Source organism: Heterodontus francisci, chromosome 38 (assembly GCF_036365525.1).
Source record: "Heterodontus francisci isolate sHetFra1 chromosome 38, sHetFra1.hap1, whole genome shotgun sequence".
Lineage (NCBI taxonomy): Eukaryota > Metazoa > Chordata > Chondrichthyes > Heterodontiformes > Heterodontidae > Heterodontus > Heterodontus francisci.
The window spans coordinates 10683286-10706548 of record NC_090408.1 but is presented as its reverse complement, the minus strand read 5'-3'; the positions used below and the strand labels follow the sequence as shown (position 1 = coordinate 10706548).

The 23263-nt window shown below is 42.4% G+C and overlaps 1 protein-coding gene across 3 annotated transcripts in view; it reads right to left on the bottom strand.

The window, feature by feature from the left end:
• The window catches only part of LOC137352386 (inactive cell surface hyaluronidase CEMIP2-like), a 162758-nt gene that overhangs the window by 127968 nt on the left and 11527 nt on the right, over positions 1–23263 (bottom strand). For all 3 annotated transcript variants that reach the window (XM_068017718.1, XM_068017720.1, XM_068017719.1), the window contains exon 3: positions 13793–14275. In XM_068017718.1, the coding sequence (XP_067873819.1) occupies positions 13793–14275 (483 nt within the window). The remainder of the gene's footprint in view (positions 1–13792; positions 14276–23263) is intronic.

Genomic DNA, 23263 nt, shown 5'->3' with positions numbered 1-23263 from the left:
CACAATGAAGGCTGGCAACAAAGAAGTGCAGCAGAAAGTAAGTGAAGTGCAAGACAGGTGAACTGACCTCCAAGAAGTTGGCAATCACCTGTCAAGTAGCGAAAGCATTCTCTGAGTGAAGGAGTGCTGTGAGCAGCAGCCTCTCACCTGGCCATGGCTGCAGTTCTTCGGTTTCACTGTTCAAAGCCTTTCCAGCCTGTCAGTTTCACTAAAGAAGCATTTCCAGCTCTGCGCAACCTGGTTGATCCTGGTGAGCTTCTGGCAGCTTAGGAAACAGGTGAGCTGGCTGTAAAAGCCAGAATGGTTGGTTAAAACCTCTAAGAGGGTTCCCTGCTCACCTGCAAACCCTTCTAAGTGAAACCCAGAAGAGGCTGGCATGATGTCAGGATCCCGACCTGACATCACTTTTAGGGGACTTAACTCCCTGCATGAACCCAAACCTGCCTTCCCTTGCCCGTTAGAAATCTCCCCATTGTTTTCAGTCCCTGGCGCAAACTCCATTCCCTAGCCATCCATTCCATCCCTCTCCCTGGCAACTGTCTGAGGCTGAACCAAACTGTTTGCAACCTTTGTATCCTATTTGACCCCGAGACGAGCTTCCGACCACATATTCATACCATACCCAGATCGCCTTTTTCCACCTTTATGATATCACCTGACTCTGCCCCTGTCTCAGCTTATCTGCTGCTGAAAACCTCATCCATGCATTTGTTACCTCTAGACTTCACTGTACCAACAAACTCCTGGCTAATCTCCCATCTTCTAATCTCCATAAACTTGAGGTCATCCAAAATTCTGCTGCACAGTGGCGCAGTGGTTAGCACCGCAGCCTCACAGCTCCAGCGACCCGGGTTCAATTCTGGGTACTGCCTGTGTGGAGTTTGCAAGTTCTCCCTGTGTCTGCGTGGGTTTCCTCCGGGTGCTCCGGTTTCCTCCCACATGCCAAAGACTTGCAGGTTGATAGGTTAATTGGCCATTATAAATTGTCCCTAGTATAGGTAGGTGGTAGGGAAATATAGGGACAGGTGGGGATGTGGTAGGAATATGGAATTAGTGTAGGGTTAGTATAAATGGGTGGTTGATGGTCGGCACAGACTCGGTGGGCTGAAGGGCCTGTTTCAGTGCTGTATCACTAAACTAAACTAAACTAAACTAAACTAACTCACATCAAGTTCCATTCACCCATCACTCCTGTGCTCGCTGACCTACAATGGCTTCTAGTTAAGCAATGCCTTAATTTTAAAATTCTCATTATTGTTTTAGAATTGCTCCATGGCCTTGCCCCTCCCTATCTCTGTAATCTCCTCCAGCCTCACAACTCTCTAAGATATCTGTACTCCTCTAATTCTGGCCCCTTGACTATCCCCAGTTTTAATTGCTCTACCACTGGTGGCCGTGCCTTTAGCTGCCAAGACCCAAAGCTCTGGAATTCTCCCCTGAAACCTCTCCGCTTCTCTACCCCACTTTCCTCCTTTAAGACACTCTCTAAATCCTACCGCTTTGACCAAGCTTTTGGTCATCTGCCCCTAATATCTTCTTGTGTGGCTCCATGTCAAATTTTCTTGATAATGCTCCTGTGAAGTGGCTTGGGAATTTTACCACATTAAAGACACTATATTGTTCAATATTCAGTATATTCACACCTAATCTGTACTAATGCTTTGTCTTTCAACACACCATTAACATATTGTTTGCCTTTGCTCCGTGATCTTTTGGTCAGCTATGTGGCCTGGTCCAATCTGCACCTTCTCCTTTGTTATCTCTTGCCCAACCCCCACCTCACCTGTTTATAATCTGTGACTTTTCTAATATTTGTCAGTTCCGAAGAAGGGTCACTGACCCGAAACGTTAACTCTGCTTCTCTTTCCACAGATGCTGCCAGACCTGCTGAGTGAATCCAGCATTTCTTGTTTTTGTTTCAGATTTCCAGCATCCGCAGTATTTTGCTTTTATCTATATAAATACAAGTTGTTATTGTTCCATATATCCATTTTTTTGATCACTAAAGTTCTTGCTGTAATTGCAACCAGCAGCCGAGGTATTACAACCTTCACTCAGTTTGATTGCACCCAGTGGCAGTATTTCCCACCTATACCAAGTCCATTGCTATAGGTATCACACAATATTACAGTGCTTTTTAAATGTCAGCCATGGCTCAGTTGATAGCCCTCCCAGCTCTGAATGTATTTTAACCTACCTATACTAGGGGCAATTTATAATGGCCTATCAACCTGCAAGTCTTTGGCATGTGAGAGGAAACAGGAGCACCCGGAGGAAACCCACGCAGACACAGGGAGAACTTGCAAACTCCACACAGGCAGTACCCAGAATTGAACCTGGGTCACTGGAGCTGTGAGGCTGCGGTGCTAACCACTGCGCCACTGTGCCGCCCTCAGTGCTGTGCTGAACTATCAGCCTAGATTAAGTGCTCAAGTCTCTAAAGTGGGACATGAACCCCTAACATTCTGACTCAGAAGCACGAGTGCTACCACTAAGCCAAGCAGACACCTAAACTATGTGGAAGGGAGCGGCAGTAGATACCACAGAAGTGACCCTTTGTTGCTGATGTTTCTGCAGACAGGCTGATATTTTTAAAGTAGGACACATATGAAGTAAGTTTCCATCACTGGCTTGTTATTAGATTGTTGATTTTCATCAGAGAATTTTCATACAAATATACTGATGCTCTGCTAGACTCCCATTATAATCCAAACAAAGTTAGCATTTCAGCTTCTCTTTGACAAAGAGAGCTAGAAGATGCTATTAAGAAAAAAGTCAGTTCACATAATTTTTACAGTCATTGTGAGGTTAGAAATACCACAAAGCAAACAGTCTATTAATGCTTTGTAGATAAGTGAGTATCAATAGGAAGCATCTGAACCAACTGTGAAAAACCAGTGGTATCAGAGTCTCATCTAAAGGGAAGAAAATTGATTGCCATTGACCCACGGTTTGAACATGAGGCTGATCAGAATACAGTCAGTTTTTATCAGTTGCTGATTTTGTAACATATAAAGTTTCAGTAATTGATATTACCATTACCTTTGAATAACTATACCTTACACAGTGGAACATGGGAATGAGTGACCTGAAGGCAGGTTTCCCAAAGACTTTAAAAGCAAAGGGCACGTCTGATCTTTGCTTTCTTTAAACTGTGCATTTACCCAAAGGTATGAATAACTGGATCAATCCTAGCAACAGTATTAAGCAAGAAACAGTTTATCTCAGGTTAACTTTCATTCAGCTCCTATGTAAGAGTGCAGAAAGTGGATCAAATGTGATCCTAACAGCTAACTAACAGATAGTTTTCCTTTGAGTTCATTAATTTGTGATGAAGCTGCTCTCCTCGGACAGCAGGTGTCAGCACCAGCAGGGCAGTCGGGGGAAAAATATACTGGAAGGTACATTACTGGTGGGAGTTTTGAGAACTAACATTGCCTGGATTCTTTTTGCTGTTGTAACATACATAGAGACAAGAGATATAAATAAACAAAGAACTAACTAGCCATGAAGGGATGATGACCACGCAGAGCTTTCTCTCCACTTGGCCTGTTTAACAGGTCACTAACAGAACAGCGCTGTTTCTATTTCATTTACATTCACGATTGCTAACTTCCTTCTCTTTTATTTAATGTTCTCCCCTTTTTTCTCCCCCAAAGTCGCCAACTTTTACTGGAGTTCAGTCCCAGGTGCACCTATGGTACCTAATCTAATCTATTCGTCTCGACAGCAGGAGTATGCAGGAAATGCGACTGCGAAGACCAGCAAACCCAATGCTGCCCTCAGCTGGTATCCAAACATTCACACTTTCCAGCTGGGTTCAGTGAACAGCAATCAGGAGCAGAAGCCACATCTGAATTTCCTTCTCCCTCATCCAATTGGGATCAATTGTAACATCACAACACCTAGTAACACCTCATAAACACCTTAGTTCACTGAGCACAGATGGGGGAATGAACCTGGAACTTTCTAGCATGTTGACTATAGAGTCATACTGGTGTCATAGAGTTATACAGCACAGAAACAGGCCCTTCGGCCCATCGTGTCCATGCCGGCCATCAAGCACCTATCTATTTTAATCCCATTTTCCAGCACTTGGCCCGTAGCCTTGTATGCTGTGGCATTTCAAGTGCTCATCTAAATACTTCTTAAATGTTGTGAGGGTTCCTGCCTCTACCATCCCCCCAGGCAGCGTGTTACAGATTTCAACCACCCTCTGGGTGAAACAATTTTTTAAAAGCAAATCCCCTCTAAACCTCCTGCCTCTTACTTTAAATCTATGCTCCCTGGTTATTAACATCTCCGCTAAGGGAAAAAGTTTCTTCCTAACTATCCTATCTATGCCCCTCATAATTTTGTACACCTCAATCAGGTCCCCCCTCAGCCATCTCTGCTCTAAGGACCCTAGCCTATCCAGTCTCTCTGCATAGCTGAAATGCTCCAGCCCAGGCAATGTCCTGGTGAATCTCCTTGCACCCTCCCCAGTGCAATCACACCCTTCCTATAGTGTGGTGCACAGAACTGCACACAGTACTCCAGCTGGGATCTAACTGTTTTATACAGCTCCATCATAACCTCTCTGTTCTTATATTCTCTGCCTTGGCTAAAAAAAAGCAAGTATCCCATATGCCTTCCTAACCACCTTATCTACCAGTGCTGCTGCCTTCAGTGATCTAAGGACAAGTGCACCAAGATCCCTCTGACCCTTTGTACTTCCATGGGTCCTACCATTCATTGTATATTCTCTTGCCTTGTTAGTCCTCCCAAAATGTATCACCTCACACTTCTCAGGATTAAATTCCATTTGCCACTGCTCCGCCCAATTTACCAGCCCATCTATATCATCCTGTAATCTAAAGCTTTCCTCCTCACTATTTACAACACCACGAATTTTCATGTCATCTGCAAGCTTACTGATCATACCTCCTATATTCACGTCTAAATCATTAATGTACACTACAAACAGCAAGGGTCCACCACTGGTCACAGCCTTCCAATCGTAAAAACAACCCTCGACCATCATCCTCTGCATCCTGCCACTCAGCCAATTTTGGATCCAATTTGCCAAACTGCCCTGGATCCCATGGGTTCTTACCTTCTTGACCAATCTCACATGCGGGACCTTATCAAAAGCCTTACTGAAGTCCATGTAGATTACATCAAATGCTTTACCCTTATCTACACATCTAGTCACTTCCTCGAAAAATTCAATCAGATTTGTTAGACATGATCTCCCTCTGACAAAGCCATGCTGACTATCTTTGATTAATCCCTGCCTCTCCAAATGGAGATTAATCCTGTCCCTCAGAATTATTTTCCAATAGTTTCCCTACCAGCGATGTTAGACTCACTGGCCTGTGATTACCTGGTTTATCTCAGCTACCCCTCTTGAATAATGGTACCACATTCGCTGTCCTCCAGTCCTCTGGCACCTCTCATGTGGTCAGAGAGGACTGGAAAATTTGTGTCAGAGCCCCTCACATATCTCTGCCCCTCAGAATTTCCCTTGCCTCACAAAAATCCTGGGATACATCTCATCTGGGCCTGGGGATTTATCCACTTTTAAGCCTGCTAAAACCGCTAATACCTCCTCCCTTTCAATGCTAATTTGTTCAAGTATATCACAATCCCCCTCCCTGATCTCTACACCTATATCGTCCTTCTCCATAGTGAACACAGATGAAAAGTAATCATTTAAAACCTCACCTATGTCCTCTGGCTCTACACACAGATTGCTACTTTGGTCCCTCATAGGCCCTACTCTTTCCCTGGTTATCCTATTGCCCTTAATATAAAACGCCTTGGGATTTTCCTTTATCTTGCCCGCCAGTGTTTTTTCATGCCACCTCTTCGCTCTCCTACTTACGTTTTTTAAGTACCTCCTTACACTTTCTATACTCCTCTAGTGGTTCCACTGTTTTCAGCCCTCTGAATCTGCCATAAGCCTCCTTTTTTTTCCTGATGCAATCCTCTATATCCCTCGACATCCAGGGTTCCCTGGACGTGTTGGTCCTACCCTTCACCTTTACAGGAACATGTTGGCCCTGAACTCTCAATATTTCCTTTTTGAATGACTCCCACTGGTCTGATGTAGACTTTCCCACAAGTAGCTGCTCCCAGTCCACCCTGGCCAGATCCTGTTTTATCATATTGAAATCGGCCTTCCCCCAATTCAGTACCTTATTTCCAGTCCATCTTTGTCCTTTTCCATAACACCTTAAATCTTACAGAGTTATGGTCACTATCCCCAAAATACTCCCCCACTGATACTCCTACCACTTGTCCAGCTTCATTCCCTAAGATTAGGTCCAGTACCGCCCCTTCTCTTGTAGGACTTTCTACGTGCTGGCTCAAAAAGCTCTCTTGGATGCACTTTAAGAATTCCGCCCCCTTTAAGCCTTTTGCCATAAGATTATCCCAGTTAATATTGGGGAAGTTGAATTCCCCTACTATTATTACCGTATTATTTTTATACCTCTCTAAGATTTGCCTACATATCTGCTGCTCTATCTCTCCCTGACTATTTGGAGGCCTGTAGTACACTCCCAGTAAAGTGATTGCCCACTTTTTGTTTTTAAGTTCTACCCATATGGCCTCATTTGAGGAACCTTCTCAGGTATCATCCCTCCTTATGGCAGTAATTGACTCCTTGATCAATAGTGCAATGCCACCTTCTCTTTTACAACCCAAGCCTATCCAACCTCTCTACATAGCTTAAATGTTCCATCCCAGGCAACATCCTGGTGAATCGCCTCTGCACCCCTCCAATGCAATCACATCCTTCCTATAATGTGACGACCAGAATTGCACACAGTACTCCAGCTGTGGCCTTACCAAAGTTCTGTACAACTCCAACATGACCTCCCTGCTTATGTAATCTATGCCTCGATTGATAAAGGCAAGTGTCCCATATGCCTTTTTCACCACCCTATTAACCTGCCCTTCTGCCATTATTACAATTACCCACCATCTTTCTCAACCTTTCAATCAACTGTTCTCTCTTACTTATGGTAAGTCTGATAGCTCCCCCTCTAGCAACATGGGCTGTGGGGTTTTGGCCAATTTTCTAGCCTGATGCCCAGTAACTGCTTCATTTTGTCCTTCACTAGTCTCCTCGGTATTGCTAACCTCCTGGAGAGGACACACAAGTCATCCTGTTTTATAACCAAAAACCTAGTTACTCAAGGATGACAATCAGTGGAACGGAGCCCAAGACTGGGACTAAGGACATAGACTGTCCCTCTGCTGTTCAGGATACTTGGCTTATATATTAGCAGTGGTGTTCCCAACAGTGGCTGAGTATCAGGCCCCACTGCTTAATTCTTTTTACTCATTCCTGGAATTTAGGTGTTGTTGGCATTTATTACTTGTTTGACACAATTGAGTGGCTTGCTAGGCCACTTCAAAGGGCACTTAACTATGTTGGTGTAGTACTGGAGTCACATAAATCTGTAAAGATATATATGTAAGGTTTCGTTCTCTAATGGACATTAGTGAATCAATTGGGTTTTTATCACAATCTAACAATTACAAAGGTCACAAACCTGAAACATTAACTCTATTTCTCTCTCCACAGATGCTGTCAGACCTGCTGAGTATTTCCGGCACTTTTTGTTTATATTCCAACAATTTCATGGTCACGGTTACTGAGAACAGCTTTTATTCCAAACTGAATTCAAATTCTCAAACTACAAACGTGGAACTTGAACTCATGTTCTCGCTGGCTATTAATCCAGGCCTTCTGGGTTCCTAGTCTAGGAACATAATCACTATGCAACCCTGGTTAACTGTTTGTCCAACTTTTCACTTAAAAGAATAACCACTCCCATTTCTCACCTCCCAGACAAACCTTACTGATTGACCCTGTTGCTATTTAATTCTCCTCCTTCTGTTTATATGTATCTTTGGTAAGATGACAGAGAAAGAGAGATGCCTATTATTTTCACTGCTCTCACCATCTCTCTGTGGTTACTGCTGCTGCCTCTTTCTTGCTTCCATATCAAGACCCACTCTGGGCCACACAAAATAAACTACTAAATTCCGAACCTGCCCATGTCCACAATGAGACTTCAGATGTCTTTCAGTGAGTAATGCATTCATGCACAAGACGTAAAGTTCCACCTTTAACACAAACTGCAAGACTGTCTGTCATTCTCCACAGCACACCATTCAGTAAATGTTATTTTCAGACTGTGCTTGTCATGATTTTGATAGCAACAGATGACCTCCTGTTTCTCATTAAAGGAACAGTTATGTGGCCTGATATCACTCAACAGATTATTTTCAAACTGCCCATTACTGATGTGTATCACCTCCTTCCCTCTCCCTACCTCTTCTATCCATTTTATTCATATATCAAACACTGAAAAAGAGGGTAATTATAATCTTCAATAAAACTTATAAACAAGAGTTTCTGTCAAGAATGGCAATATTTTTGAAAATAGACTATTGTATTCAGGGCCTGTCCCATCAAATCCACTCACTTAGAATAAAGAACACAGCTGTTAAACTCACCGACACACTCATTACAGGAGCTGTCCCATTGCTGAGATATAGAAAGGAAAGGATTGGACTGTACCTGAGATGTTCCAAATAAATAGCATGCACTGGCACTCCCGTACTTATACACTGTCGGAGGTTGGTGGGTACTATTAATGTTTAAACCAATTGAAGTCACGTTCTCAGCAGTACTCTACCTGGTTTATAAGACTTTTTGTGGGTCCTGTTCACTTTCAGCCATTTTGAGGCCGCGAAAGCGAAGAGAATAGAAAGAAATAACATGGAATACCAGAAGCATTCAGGCAAATCATCCAGCAAAAAATAAGGTATACATGCAGATTTAGTGAATGGGTTGGTTAAAATTAATTCAAACACTTATTTTTAAGTATTTTATATGGTTTTGTATCAGACAGGTGGATAAATCAAAGATGGGGCCACTGGTGCTACAGCAATGCAACAAATGTGGCCGCACAAGCTGTGATGTGAGTAGTAAAACAGTGAGTATAGATGGAGTAATCACAGTCAGGTTTTTAGAAAATAAGTACATACTTAGGAGCATAGAACAGGAATAGGCCATTTAGCTGCTCAAGCCAGCTCCATCATTTAATTAGATCTGCATGTCAGCTCCATTTACCCACCTTAGCTCCATATCCCTTGATAGTCTTACCCAACAAAAATCTATCAACTTCAATCTTGAACATTTCAATTCAACCTCACAGTCTTTCGGGGAGGGAATTCCAGATTTCTACCAGTTGTGTGAAAAATTGCTTCCCAATTTCCCTCTTGGATGACCAAGCTCTAATTTTAACAATAGCTGTGCTTAACCATCATCCCTGTGCTCGCTGACCTACACCGGGTGCTCCCAGTTAAGCAATGCCTCAATTTTAAAATTCACATCCCTGTTTTCAAATGCCTCCATGGCCTTGCTCCTCCCTATCTCCCTAATCCCCTTCAGCCCCACAACCCTCCGGGATATTTGTGTTCCTCTAATTCTGGCCTCTTGTGCACCCCTGATTTTAATCACCCCACCATTGGTGGCTGCGCCTTCAGCTGCCAAGGCCCTAAGCTCTGGAATTCCTTCCCGAAACCTCTGCACCTCTCTCTCCTCCTTTAAGACACTCCTTAAAACCTACCTATTTGATCAAGCTTTTGGACATTAGATGTCCTAATATCTTATGTTGCTTGGTGCTGTATTTTGTTTGATAATGCTCCAATGAAGTGCCTTGGGATGATTTACTAGGTTAATCGTGTTTTATAAATGCAAGTTGTTGTTGTTAAGTTCCCTTGTTCTTGAATATCCAGTAAGAAAACACAGCTTCTCTATATCTACTCCATCAGATCCTTATAATATTTTAAGTGCAGAAGTAGTTTTGGTCCCCTCACATGACAGGAGATTTAAAGGCCCTGAAGAACGTCCAAAAATGGCCAGAGTGATAGCAAGTCTCAGAACTGTTGAGTTATCACGATAGGCTCAGGGAATTGGGGCTTAATTGCTGAAGAAAAGGAGATTTTGAGTGATGAAGGAAACAGATTCTGTCTGGGTGGATAGGTTATTCGAGCTGAATATAGAGGGGATAACTCAGGGTATGAATATAAAATATGAAAAGAGTTAAATAGCTGCCAGTATTTCTTTTTCAGACTGAAACAATCCCATGGCACTAGAGCAGGAGAGTTGTCCCTAGCGTCCCGGCCAATATTTATCTCTCAATCAACATTACAAAAACTGATTATCTATGGGGGCTTGCTGTGTGCAAATTGGCTGCCATATTTCCTACATTACAACAGTGACTACACTTCAAAAATACTTAATTGGCTGTAAAGCGCTTTGGAAAGTCCTATGGTCATGGAATTATAGAGTCATAACGGCACAGAAGGAGGCCATTGGTGAAAGGTGCTATAGAAATGCAAGGATTGACCTCTGGAACAGATTGTTAAAATGTGTGCTAACTACGGATTCACTGAAGTCCTTCATAGCAGCAGGATGAGTTCCTCAAGAGTCAAGGACATTCCTAGTTGAACAGGTATGTGGGTAGTTGTAATTATTGATATTCAATACCGATGTCACCTGGAGCTTTGTTTGATCACTGCTTGATCATTATCACCTTCAGAGATCAGAGAGGAACTTCCCAGCATTTCTTCCTAAATTAGCCTCAGCTTTTACCTCTCCCAGGAGGTTCCGTGCCTTCGGACAAGGGGAGGGGGAAGGGTTGATGATGTGCATGGGTCACACCATGCCTGGATGGGATTGGCTTGATGGACCAGTTTCTCTTTCTACTTCCGTCTATCTGTTTCCTATCTTTTGTATAAAATCTGGGACAAGAGAGCTGGAATACAAAGGAGAGGGAGTAATACTTTGTTTGTACAGAACCTTGCTCGGACCCCATTTGGAGTAGTGTGTGCAGTTTTGGGCACCAATCTCAGGAAGATATACTAGCCTTGGCTGGTTTATAGCAGAGATTCACTAGAATTATATCAGCATTTAAAGGGTCAAATTGTGGTGACAGGTTGCATTATCCTAGTTTGTATTCCACTGAATTTAGATGGTTGAGGGTAGAGTTAATTAAGGTTTGAACTAATAAAGGAATTCAATAGGGTATATAGAGAGAAATTATTTCCTCTGGTGGGAGAGCACAGAATAAGGGGAGCATAAGCTTAAAATTTAGGCCATTCAGGAGTGAAATCAGGAAGCACTTTTTCAGACAAAAGGTAGTGGAAATTTGAAATTTGATTCCCTCCCTCCCCACCCCATAAGACAATAGATGCTGGGTAAATTGAAATTTTCAAGTTGAGATCAATAGATTTTTGATGGGCAAGGGTATCAAGGGGTATGGATCAAGTGTGAGTTGGTGGAATTGAGGTACAAGTTAGCCACAATCTAGCTGTGGTGCAACAGGCTTGAGGGGCTGAATGGCCTACTCCTGTTCCCATATAGACGCTTTATGCTCAACTTTATATGGTCTGTGAACCTTGGGATGTAACAAGTGACAGCACAGGCTTTACTTTAGTCTTACGTACCATTTCTGAGCTGCCTTATTGATCCTAACATTACTCATGTGGTAACATTAGGAGGCAGCTGCTGTCAATGGAAGCTTACACTCTAAAACTTCTTGTTAGAAATCATGCTGACTTAATTAAACTCTTAAAATAACATCAGTGAGGGTGAACTCATTGCATTAATGCTGGGAGCTGGCTCATGCACGTTCAGTTCCCAGAATCTGAATTAAAAGAACTAAAGAAAAGCGTAGAAGCTCTCAGCTGTTAAGAATGTCATCTAACAATGTAGCAGTCTTCCTGATTAACCAAAACCACAATTGTGAGACATAACACATCTGATGTACAGTATACTGCAGGAAACAGTTACAGCCACAAGGAATAGCACAAGAATGAAGAGAATCACTGAGTTCACTGAGTTACAATCCACAAGAACACAAGAAATAGGAGCAGGAGTAGACTATATGGCCGATTGAGCTTGCTCTGCCATTCAAAACGATCATCGCTGCTCTAAGGCTTCAACTCCACTTTCCCACCCGCTTGCCATACCCATTGATTCCCTGAGAGACCAAAAATCTATCTATCCCAGCCTTAAATGTATTCAACAATGGAGTGTCCACAACCCTCTGGGTAGAGAATTCCAAAGATCTTGTTGCTTATTCAAATGAGATCCTATACAAAGCACTTTAAGGGGAATAGCACAGGTAATCATTGCTAATTTAACATGCAAGGAACGAATGCATTAGTTAAGATGTGATTAAATCTAGTGTACAGTGAACAAGTTTGAGATAGTACATGTTCTGGTGAATCTTTATCTGACTGTCGTGCAGCAGATTTAGGAGTGATATGAAAATCACCTCAATAGTATCAATGGTCCATAAGTTCATTAATTCACCCACTCACTCATTCATTCTTTTATTCATTCCACTAAATATATCACAAGCTCTGAAATAGTTCTTTTATATATAAAAAAACGGAAAGACTTGCATTTCTATAGAGCTTTTGCAACCTCATGACGTCTCAAGGTGCTTCACAGCCAATTAAATACTTTTGAAGTGTAATGTAGGTAATGCAGCAGTCAATGTGTGCACAGCAAGATCCCAAAAACAGCAATGCATTAATGACGAGATAATTTGTTTTACTGACATTGATTGACGGCTTAAATATTGGCCAGGACATTGTGACAACTCCTTTGAATAATGCCATGGAATATTTTATATTCACTTGGGAGAACAGATGGGGCCACGGTTTAACATCCAATACAGAAGACAGCATTTCCGACAGTACAGCACTCCGTCAGTACTGCGATCAAATGTTAGCCTGTATTATTTAGTCAAGTCCCTGGGGTGGGGCTTGAATACATACAAGCTCTTTAATAACTTGTACATGTGTTGATTGTTGTAAAAAATCAGATGATACCTCTAAATGTATATTGTTGACAAGTTAGAATTCATTCTGAATTACTCAGTGGTACTTCTCAGTAGCAGTCAAACATGGGCCTCATTTTAAAATCCATTGCAGGAACTATTCAACAATGAACCATTCATTTTAGGATTTAGTTTGTATCATCAGATGCAAGAAACAGGGTGTAACCCCTCAGACAACATCTGTTTCACATTTTGAAAAAAAGGATCAACATTAATTTTACTTTGAAAAGAAAAACGCGAATGCTGGAAAGCTGAAAAAGCATGGGAAATGCTGGGGAAACACAAAGGGTGAATCAGGTGGAACAACAGTTTAATGATCCACACTAAGGGACACTTGTTAAAATTCATTCTTGGGATGTGGACGTCACTGGCAAGATCGCATTAATTACCCATCCATAGTTGCCCTTGCCACATTGATTTGCTGCAAGTGGAGTGGTTTTGATACAGCTGAGTGGCATGCCAGGTTGCTTCAATGGGCAGTTAAGAGGTAAGTACATTTCTGTGTACAGTCTACTCCGATTAGTTCAGTCACTTAATTCATAGTACTGGATAGTTGAATTCAAATTGTGCTGGAAAAGTCTCCAGCACCATTTTATTCTAGTTGCTTAATTCAACTCACTTGATAAATCAACTTTTTTTTAGCATATAGAAAAACACTGAAATAACTGATTAGTCTGTGAGTCCAATGATTTCAGATTGTCTTTCACTTTTACTTCTCTTTGGCATCTGTCCTAGACTTTCAGATGATCCCAAATGGGATTCATATTTATGGACAGATACCAAATATGTTCATGAATTTCGTATGCTCAATAAATCTACTCAGACTGAAAGCAATATCATAATTAAATATGTACCATGCTTATTATTGTTTTTACCTGTCATTCCCAATACTATTTGTTCCTTATTAACCAACAGTTTCTTCACAATGGAGAACGATTTTGCTTGATGTATATCTAGCAACAAGTCCAACCTTTTCAGGAACAGTAAGACTTGGTAAAGTAACTGTGGCTTTATCTTAACTTTAACCAGATTGAGTGGATTAATTTTGGTAAGCTGGTAATTGAGCTTCTGATCGCAGGTTGCAAGCGGGAAGAAATCCAGTGGCAAACTTTTCCCTGAACCTTTTCGAAGTACATAATTAGTTATTTTAACAAGAGAGTCGCAAGACAGTAGTACTTCTTTCAATTTCTTCATGCTCTGGTAAATAGCCAGCAAGCTGTTTTCCTGTTGCCCTTTTCTAGGGGTCGTACTCCGTGCTGATCGCTTGTAAAGTGGGTAAATATCAGACAAATTGGTTGTGCCATCAAGGGGGAAGTGTGATATGTTCAAGGAAGAAGTTTGAATACTTTGATCCAAACCTGTAGGCAAAAAGCAAACAAATGGTCAGAATGTTTTAACAAAATACAGAGTTTGTCACACAGGTCCACTAATGATGCTTACTCTCAGGTATCTATTATCGCATCCTGTAAAGAGTGAGAAAGAAAGACTTGCATTTATATAGCACCTTTCACAAACTCAGGATCTCCTCAAGTGCCTAAAGGCACTTAAGTATTTTGAAGTGTAGGGTCTGTTGTAATGTGGGTCCCACAATATAACAACCAGATAATCTAATTTGGGTGTTAGTTGAGGAATAGATATTGTGCAGGAAACTGGAGAGAACTCTCATTCAAAATAGTATCATAGGATCTTTTTGCATTCGCTTGAGGGCAGACAGGGCCTCAGTTTAACATCTCATCTGAAAGATGGCACCTCCAGCAGTACAGCACACTCTCAGTACCACACTGGAGTGCCAATCTAGTTTATAGATTCAAGCCCCCGGAGTGAGGCTTGAACCCATAACATTCTGCCTCAGAGACAAATATACTACCGTTCAACCACAGCTGTACAACAACAGATAATCACCCACTGGGTGCTTCCCCCATGCAGGGAATTTACTCTGCATATAAATGGTGAGGTCCGAGGAACCCTGGGTATTGGGGCTTGAATCTCATTCTCATACAGATGGTGTGGTGGGAAGATCCCCTAGCAGGTAAGTGGAGGAACTTCAGGCCATTGAACATGGGTCGTGGGCGGGTGGGGGGGGGGGGAGGAAGATTGGCGGTACGTGGACCACAGGGTCAGGGATTTTGAGAGGGCAGGATTAGAGGCCGAAGCCTGAAGGTCAAGGATCTTGGGAGGTAGGGGAGGAAACTGGAGGCTCGGACCATGGTCTGGAGATTGGGGATCTCAATTGGAGTTACTGGAAGCAGTGGCAATCGGGATGGTGGTTTACACGTGAGTAAATTACCTGTTTAGTGCAGGCAATCTTCAGGGTTGGTTTCCCTGAGTACAGCTAGTGATGGCATTACTTCTCTCAGAGCCAACCAATGTTGAGTGAAGACCTCAAGCAGTCATCAGTCCCCATATTTGCATATGCAAAGAACCTATTGCCTGCCTCATATGTGGGCAAAGGACACCTCTTGTTTGTCCTTACCCAAAATGTGCACTTCTGACCCAGCAATTTGGGAACAATTTCTAGACTGATACCTCTTGAGATAAAACCTAGAATTCCATAGCTTTTTTGTGACCTTATCAACTGAGGTGACTTTAACATCTTGTGAACCTGTCCCGCTACCTGTATCTTATCAATATTCCTTTGCAGCTTTCTTTGGTATTCTAAAGAATTAATTGTACTTTTTATTTTGATATAATCCGCAATTTTGACTCCACTCCATCTAGTTCTATATCCAAATCACTGATATACACAGTGAATACAAGTGGTTCCAGAACCGAACACTGTGGAACACCATAACCCACTTCCAAAGCACAGCAAAATATTGCCCATAGCTCCTGCTCTCTTTTCTCTTTTGTAGCCAATTTTTTCAATCCAGTCAGCTATCTTCCCTCTAATTCCATACTCCTTAATCTTCTCCAGTAATCTCCCATGTGGTATATTGTCAAAGTCCATGTACACTACATCCACCAAATTTCCACCATATACCATCTCTTGTTACCTCCTCAAAGAATACTATGAGAAATGTCAAACACAATTTTCCCTTTTGAAATACATGCAATTTTCTCTTTAATCTTGATACGTGGGAATTTCATCCTAAATTAGAGACTCAAAATTTCCCTGCAACAAATGTTAAAATAACTGGCCTGTAATTATCTGGATTTGGCCTGTAATTATCTGGATTAACCCTGTCCCCCTTTTTAAAAATGGCTATTGCATTGGCCACTGTCCCATCCTCAGCACATGTCCACACTCAATATAACCCTGCAATATGATCTCAAGGGCCTGAGCAATTTTCTGCTTAATCCCCCTCAGGATCTGAGGATGGTTCCCACTGGGCCTTGATGTTTTGCCTTCTTTTAGCCTAACTACCTTATCTCAAATTTTCCTTTCATCCATCATAATATCAACCATTTCACCCTCAACCATTTCAGGATTCACACCTCCACTCCAATATCCCTTTCTTCAGTAAAGAGCAATGCAAAGTATTTGTTAAATAACTTTGCCATTTTTTGATCATCATCTACATATTGACGAATTTCTTCTCTCAGGGGTCTCAATTTATTTTAATTTCTTTTTGCTGTTATACCTTTATAATTAAAGGTAGAACAGGCTCAAAGGCCTTAATGGCCTTCTCCTGTTCCCACGCTCCTTAACTCTTATATTTTCACATTCTCCTTTGGTTTGTCTTCCATTATTATTTATCTAATAAGCAGTTTGTTCAATTTTAATTGGTCTCTCACCTCTTTAGTTGTCCACGGCATCCTAAAATTACTAGCAGTGTCCTTCCTTTTTAATGAATATGCTTATTCTGTACCTTTGTAATTTTAGTAAAAACATTGCACTTCTATCTGCCAGTTCTGTCTGCCAGTTTCTCCTTCCACCTCCCCTCTGCTATCTCCTAATCTAATGACACACATTTTAGGAATTCTGCCTTGTACTCCCTCTCTGTCCAAATTGATAAGTATTAAAGATGGAACACGTATTCAAATAACTTGGCAGGAGCTGTAATGGTACTAGCCATATCCTGTCATGTACAAGATTACTGCACAGTGAGCTCCTGCTGTACTGTCACTAGTTTTTCTCTTACAGGATATGTTGGCATTTAATTAGCTGGTGTAACAGGCGATACCTACCCCACCCAGCCACCACAGTCTGCATGCCTGAAGAGCAATTGTTCATGCGATAGGCTGCAGGGGCATTGAATTCTACAGGTAATGTTGAAGCAGGTATACAGACCATATTGCCTGACTAATCCTGTAGTTGGCACTGCTGTTAATCTATTTATACACAGGCCCACCTCATAATCCAGAGACATGAGTTCAAATCCCACCATAGCATCTGGGGAATTTCAATTCAGTTAATAAAATAAATCAGGAATAAAAAGCTTGTCTCAGTAATGATGACCATCAGGGAAGGAAACCTGCTGTCCTTATCCAGTCTGGCCTACTTGTGACTCCAGACCTATAGTAATGTGGTTGACTCTGTAATACCTTCTGAAATGGCTGAGCAGACTATTTAGTTTAGGGGTGGATGAATTTTAAAAAGCCAAGCCCATCAAGAGTGTGTAAAAAAAGGGAACGAGACACAGTTCAGTTCTGATGAAGGGTTATGCACCATCTGCAACAACATAGCTTGGCCTTTCTCTGTACAAATGTTGAGTGAGCTGTACATTCAGCATAGTGAGTTTTTACTGCACTGGGTATCATGTTGGTTTCTTCTAACCTGAAGCTAAGAATTTACAAGCACCTGCCAATCTGCAAATTGCTCTCACCAAAAAGCAATTAACCTCGAACTGACTTCAGGATGTCCCAGTTTGCAGCAATCAATCTTCGTGACATTAAAACACAGCTGCACCGTGCCAACAGAGACGCTGCAGTCATTACAGTGTACAAGCTGAGCATTGCCACAGGAGGTTCACTGCTTTTTGTAATAAATGAAACATTTAGCAGCATCTGCATGACAACTTCAGAGTGCCTCCACAGGTTGCATGTGTGGCCAGTCCTACATTGCATGTCCTTTCTGTGCTTCTTGCAGAGGTGGCAGAAGCAGGGAAGTCAGTGCAGGACCATCCGTCAGATCTAATACTTCCAGCTTCACCAACCTCAGCAGCACCAACATAGTCACACTTAGGATCACTTAGCAATTTAAAGGAGGGAGGGGCAGAGGGTGGAGGCTGAGGTAAGACCAGATATCATGCAACCGAGCTCCTGCATGGTCACAAACTGTGCAGTGATGTTCTGGGATTCAAAGCTCGCTCAGGGTACTATGCAGAGGATAACGTGCCTGCAGCAACAGATCACTGAGTCTGCGTGCAACACACTGGAAGGTGTGTCCTAGTGTGTGATTCAGTGCAGAGCCCACTACTGCCATAATCAACCTTTTGTGGTACAATCATGGGGCATGAGTCTGCCGTCCCAGAATTAGCAACATCAGTAGCATGTGCAGCAAAGGTACACATTTAACTAGTGCAGACTGGGCGTCACTCGTAAGGTTCCCTCTCCTGCTGTCAATGCAATGCGCTTGATGATCCAAGTCATGGTAGTTATCAGTTTATCACTGTGGATCATAATCCAAGATGAATTAACAATTTTGATACACCTGGATCAAGATTGCAACCATTATTGAGGGATTCAGGGACCTGGTGGCAGTATATATTATATATTATGCTTTGCTCACACAACTTAGATTTATATAGCACCTTTAATGTAACAAAACATCCCAAGGCACTTCACAGGAGAACAAAATATGACACTGAGCCATGTAAGGAAATATTAGGTCAGATGACCCAAAGTTTGGTCAAAGAGGTTGGTTTTAAGAGGGAAAGTGAGGTGGAGAGGTGTAGGGAGGGTATTCCAGAGCTTAGGGCCTAGGCAATTGAAGGCTGCAATGGTGGAGCAATTAAAATCGGGGTTGCTCAAGAGGCCAGAATTAGAGGAGCATAGATATCTTGGAGGGTTGTGGGTCTGGAGGAGATTACAGAGATAGAGAGGAAGGAGACCGTGGAGGGATTTGAAAACAAGGATGAGAATTTTAAAATCAAGATGTTGCTTGACCAGGAGCCAGTGTAGGTCAGTGAGCACAAGGTGATAGGGGAACTGGACTTGGTGTGTGTTAAGACACCAGCAGCAGAGATTTGGATGACCTCAAGTTTACAGAGAGTAGAATGTGGGAGACCAGCCAAGAGGGCATTGAAATAGTCAAGTCTAGAGGTAACAAAGGCATGAATGAGGATTTCAGCAGCAGAGGAGCTGAGACAGGGGTGAAGTAGGCAATGTTACAGAGGGGGGAAAAGGCAATTTTAGTGATGGCACAAATATGAGGTTGGAAACTCATCTCTGGGTAAAATGTGACACCGAGGTTGCGAACAGATTGGCTTAACCTCAGACTGTTGCCAGGGAAAGGGATGGAGTCAGTAGCTAAGGAACAGAGTTTGGAGCAGGGACTGAAAATGTTTTAGTCTTTCTAATATTTAATTGGAGGAAATTTTGGCACACTGGATGCCAGATAAACAGTCTGATAAATTAGCAACAGTGGAGGAGTCAAGAGAGGCGGTGGCGAGGTCGAGCTGGGTGCCAGCAGTGTACATGCAAAAACACTGTGCACGCAGAAGATCAGTAACTGTAAGGATTCAAGAAGGACCATAAAAACCTCTCTTAGCATCAGAAATTTGACAGCCTGAGACTGTGTGCCTGAAATCCCAGACAAACCCCTCAAGCCAGTTAAGACACCTCTGTCATGAAGCCGGGATGCGGATGCAGGTAAGATGGCTGTCAATTTTCCTGATTTTTCCAGTGCAGCATCCCTTTAAGTGACCCTTCCACTATCCCAATATATTACATGCTTTCTTCATCCTTTGCAATTTAAAAAAATTCATTCATGGGATGTCAGTGTCTCTGACAAGGCTAGAATTTGTTGCCCATCCCTAATTGCCCTTGAGAAAGCGGCGGTGAGTTGCCTTCTTGAATCTTTGCAGTCCATGTGGTATCGGTACAGCCACAGTGCTGTTGGGGAGATATTTCCAGGATTTTGACCCAGAAACACTGAAGGAATGTCGATAGAGTTCCCAGTCAGGATGGTGTGTGACTTGGAGGGGAACGTGCATCTGGTGGCTGTTGTATTATCTCTTTCTAGATTAATACAAATGGAGCTGAAGGGCAGGCTCAGAGTTTGAATACAGAGCTTTAACGGAGACTTGTTACTTCAGCATACAGGTGCTAACTGACTGTGCAAAGAGAACTGATAATAAACTGGTAATATTGCATCACTGCCTGATGACATACATGTTAGAATAAACATATATTTAAATGATTATATTTAATATACTGACAAATACATCATCACAGCATTGTTGTTCACTTATGTCTGCTGTCCTTGTCCTTCTAGGTGGTAGATGTCATGGGTTTGGAAGGTGCTGTCAAAGGAGCTTTGGTGCATTGCTGCAGTGCAGCTTGTAGATGGTACACACTGCTGCCACTGTGCGTCGGTGGTGGAGGGAGTGAATGTTGAAGGTGGTGGATGGGGTGCCAATCAGGCGGGCTGCTTTGTCCTGGATGGTGTCGAGCTTCTTAAATGTTGTTGGAGCTGCACTCACCCAGGTAGGTGGAAAGTATCCCATCACACTCAACTTGTGCCTTGTAGATAGCGGACAGGTTTTGTGGAGTCAGGAGGTGAGTTACTTGCTGCAGAATTCCCAGCCTCTGACCTGCTCTTGTACGCACAGTATTTATGTGGCTGGTCCAGTTAAGTTTCTGGTCAATGGTAGCCCCCAGGATGTTGATGGTGGGGGATTCAGCAATAGTAATGCCATTGAATGTCAAGGGAGATGGTTAGATTCTTTCTTGTTGGAGATGATTATTCCCTGCACTTATCAGCCCAAGCCTGAATGTTGTCCAAGTCTTGCTGCATGCGGGCACGCACTGCTTCAGTATCTGAGGAGTTGTGAACTGATGGCTTTAACAATCTAGGCACCAGAATCCCACATCTGTTTCCCACTCTGTTAACGTTAAGCACTGCCAATTAATAAGTTAACCACAATCCTGCTTGATCTATATAATGTCACAATTTAATAATTATCTTTACTGAATAGCATTTGTCTCTAAACGAGCCTGTACAGATCCTTTTGAATTATTGCACATTGTTTATTGTCATTGGCCACTGCACTCAATTTGGTGCCATCAGCAAACGTGAGACAACTTGAACAATATTTCATCCTCTAAGTCACCTGCAAAATTACCAACTGCAGCGGCTACCCCTGTGGGACTAAAGTGACAACCACTTTCCACTCTGGTACTTTCCCACAAACTCTGTTGTCTACTTTTCAACTATAGAATAGTCTGGCCTAATACTTTACCATTATTCAGTGTGAGTCAGTCTGCTTTGTAGGACAGTGTCAATTGCCATCCTGAAATCCCAGTAGATAATATCCGCTACCTCCCCATATAACCACCAGATTAGGAAAGATGATGCCAATTATTTTTGGCCCATGCTATAAATTCCAGTTTCTTCCCAGTGAATCCATCCCTCCTCCTGGACACTCGTTCAAGCTGAATCAGACCATGTAAAACCTTGTGTAGACCTGTTTAATCAGAGCCCAGCTTCAAAGCCTGCAGACTACTTATCTTCATTGGTGCAGCATTATTCACCTTAGCTCTTCCACCACTGAAACCCATGTCCATGTTTTTCTCACCTCTACACTCGAATAATCCATTGCTCTGCTCCTTTCTTGCTTACCATCCCTCCACCTTCCAACTTATCTTAATTACACCAACTGTACCCTGTGTTGCATGAAGTTCTGCTCATTCTGTCCTCACTGACCTACTGGATCCTTGTCCCACAACATATTGAATTTAATGTGCTTCTCGTGATCTTCAACTCCCCTCATCCTCCTCTAACTCTGTAGCCTCTTCCAGCTTTATATTCTCCCCTCAAACACTTTAGTTTTCTGAAGCTTCCATTTTGTCCATTCACCCATCCCCACTATTTTTGTCACATCATTGAGGAGGAAGAAGTTTCAGCTATCTCAACCCTGCTCTGAGCAACTCCCTCCCTGCACTGACTTTCCTTTCCTCTTCACCCATTTAAAAACCTTCTCAAAACCAATCTTTTCACCCAATCTCTTAATGACTCCATCTAGACTTTCCCTCTATGTCTTAGCTTCTGTTTCCTTATCTATTTCCATTTGGGTGTTAAGTTAAAGACACCATATAAATGGAAATTCTTCTTGTTTCTGTTATTATCTGTAACTTCCTCAAAGGGCTCCAATAAATTTATTACACGTGACTTCCCTTTCACAGTTTGGCCCTCACGGCTGGGATTCTCTTCCCAGTGGTGGTGTTCCAGTGGACGGGTCTTCCACCCAACCCTTCAACCCCGCCAAAATCTAAACTCAGTTACCTGGGTTAGGAGTCATCCCATACGCAGGGTGGGCTCCCAATGGGATAGCTACACTGCAGGACAGGGAAGTTCTGTAAGTGCTATAGTGGAACCAACAAGGGGCGGTGGGGGAGGTCATTCAATGGAGAGAAGAACCTTGAATATTGGAACAGATATCCTAATTAAAGCCATGGCCATGTTAAATTTAACAGGTCAGTGTTGCAGGAGAAATCAGTAGATGTAGTATACCTGGATTTCCAAAAGGCATTCGATAAGGTGCCACACAAAAGGTTAATAGGCAAGATAAAGGCTCATGGAGTTGGAGGTATTATATTAGCATAGATAGAGGATTGGTTAATGGACAGGAAGCAAAAGTGGGTATAAATGGAGCATTTTCAAGTTGGCAGGTGGTGAATAGTGGAGTGCCACAAGGATCAGTGCTGGGGCCTCAGCTATTTACACTCTATATTACTGACTTGGATGAAGAGACAGAGAGTAATGTATCTAAGTTTGCTGATGATGCAAAGGTAGGTGGAAAGGTAAGCACTGGGGAGGACACAGAGAGGCTGCAAAGAGATATAGACAGGTTAAGTGAGTGGGCAACAAGATGGCAGATGGAGTATAATGTGAGGAAGTATGAAGTTATTCACTTTGGTCATAAGAATAGAAAAGCAGAATATTTTTTAAAAGGTGTGATACTTGTAAGTGTAGCTGTTCAAAGAGACTTGGGTGTGCTTGTACAAGGAACCCAAATAGTTAGTATGAGGGTACAGCAAGTAATTAGGAGGCAAATGACATAGAAACATAGATAACATAGAAAATAGGAGCAGGAGTAGGCCATTTGGCCCTTTGAGCCTGCTCTGCCATCCATTATGATCATGGCTGATCATCCAACTCAGTAACCTGTTCCCGCTTTCGCCCCATACCCTTTGATCCCTTTAGACCCAAGAGCTATATCTAACTCCTTCTTGAAAACATA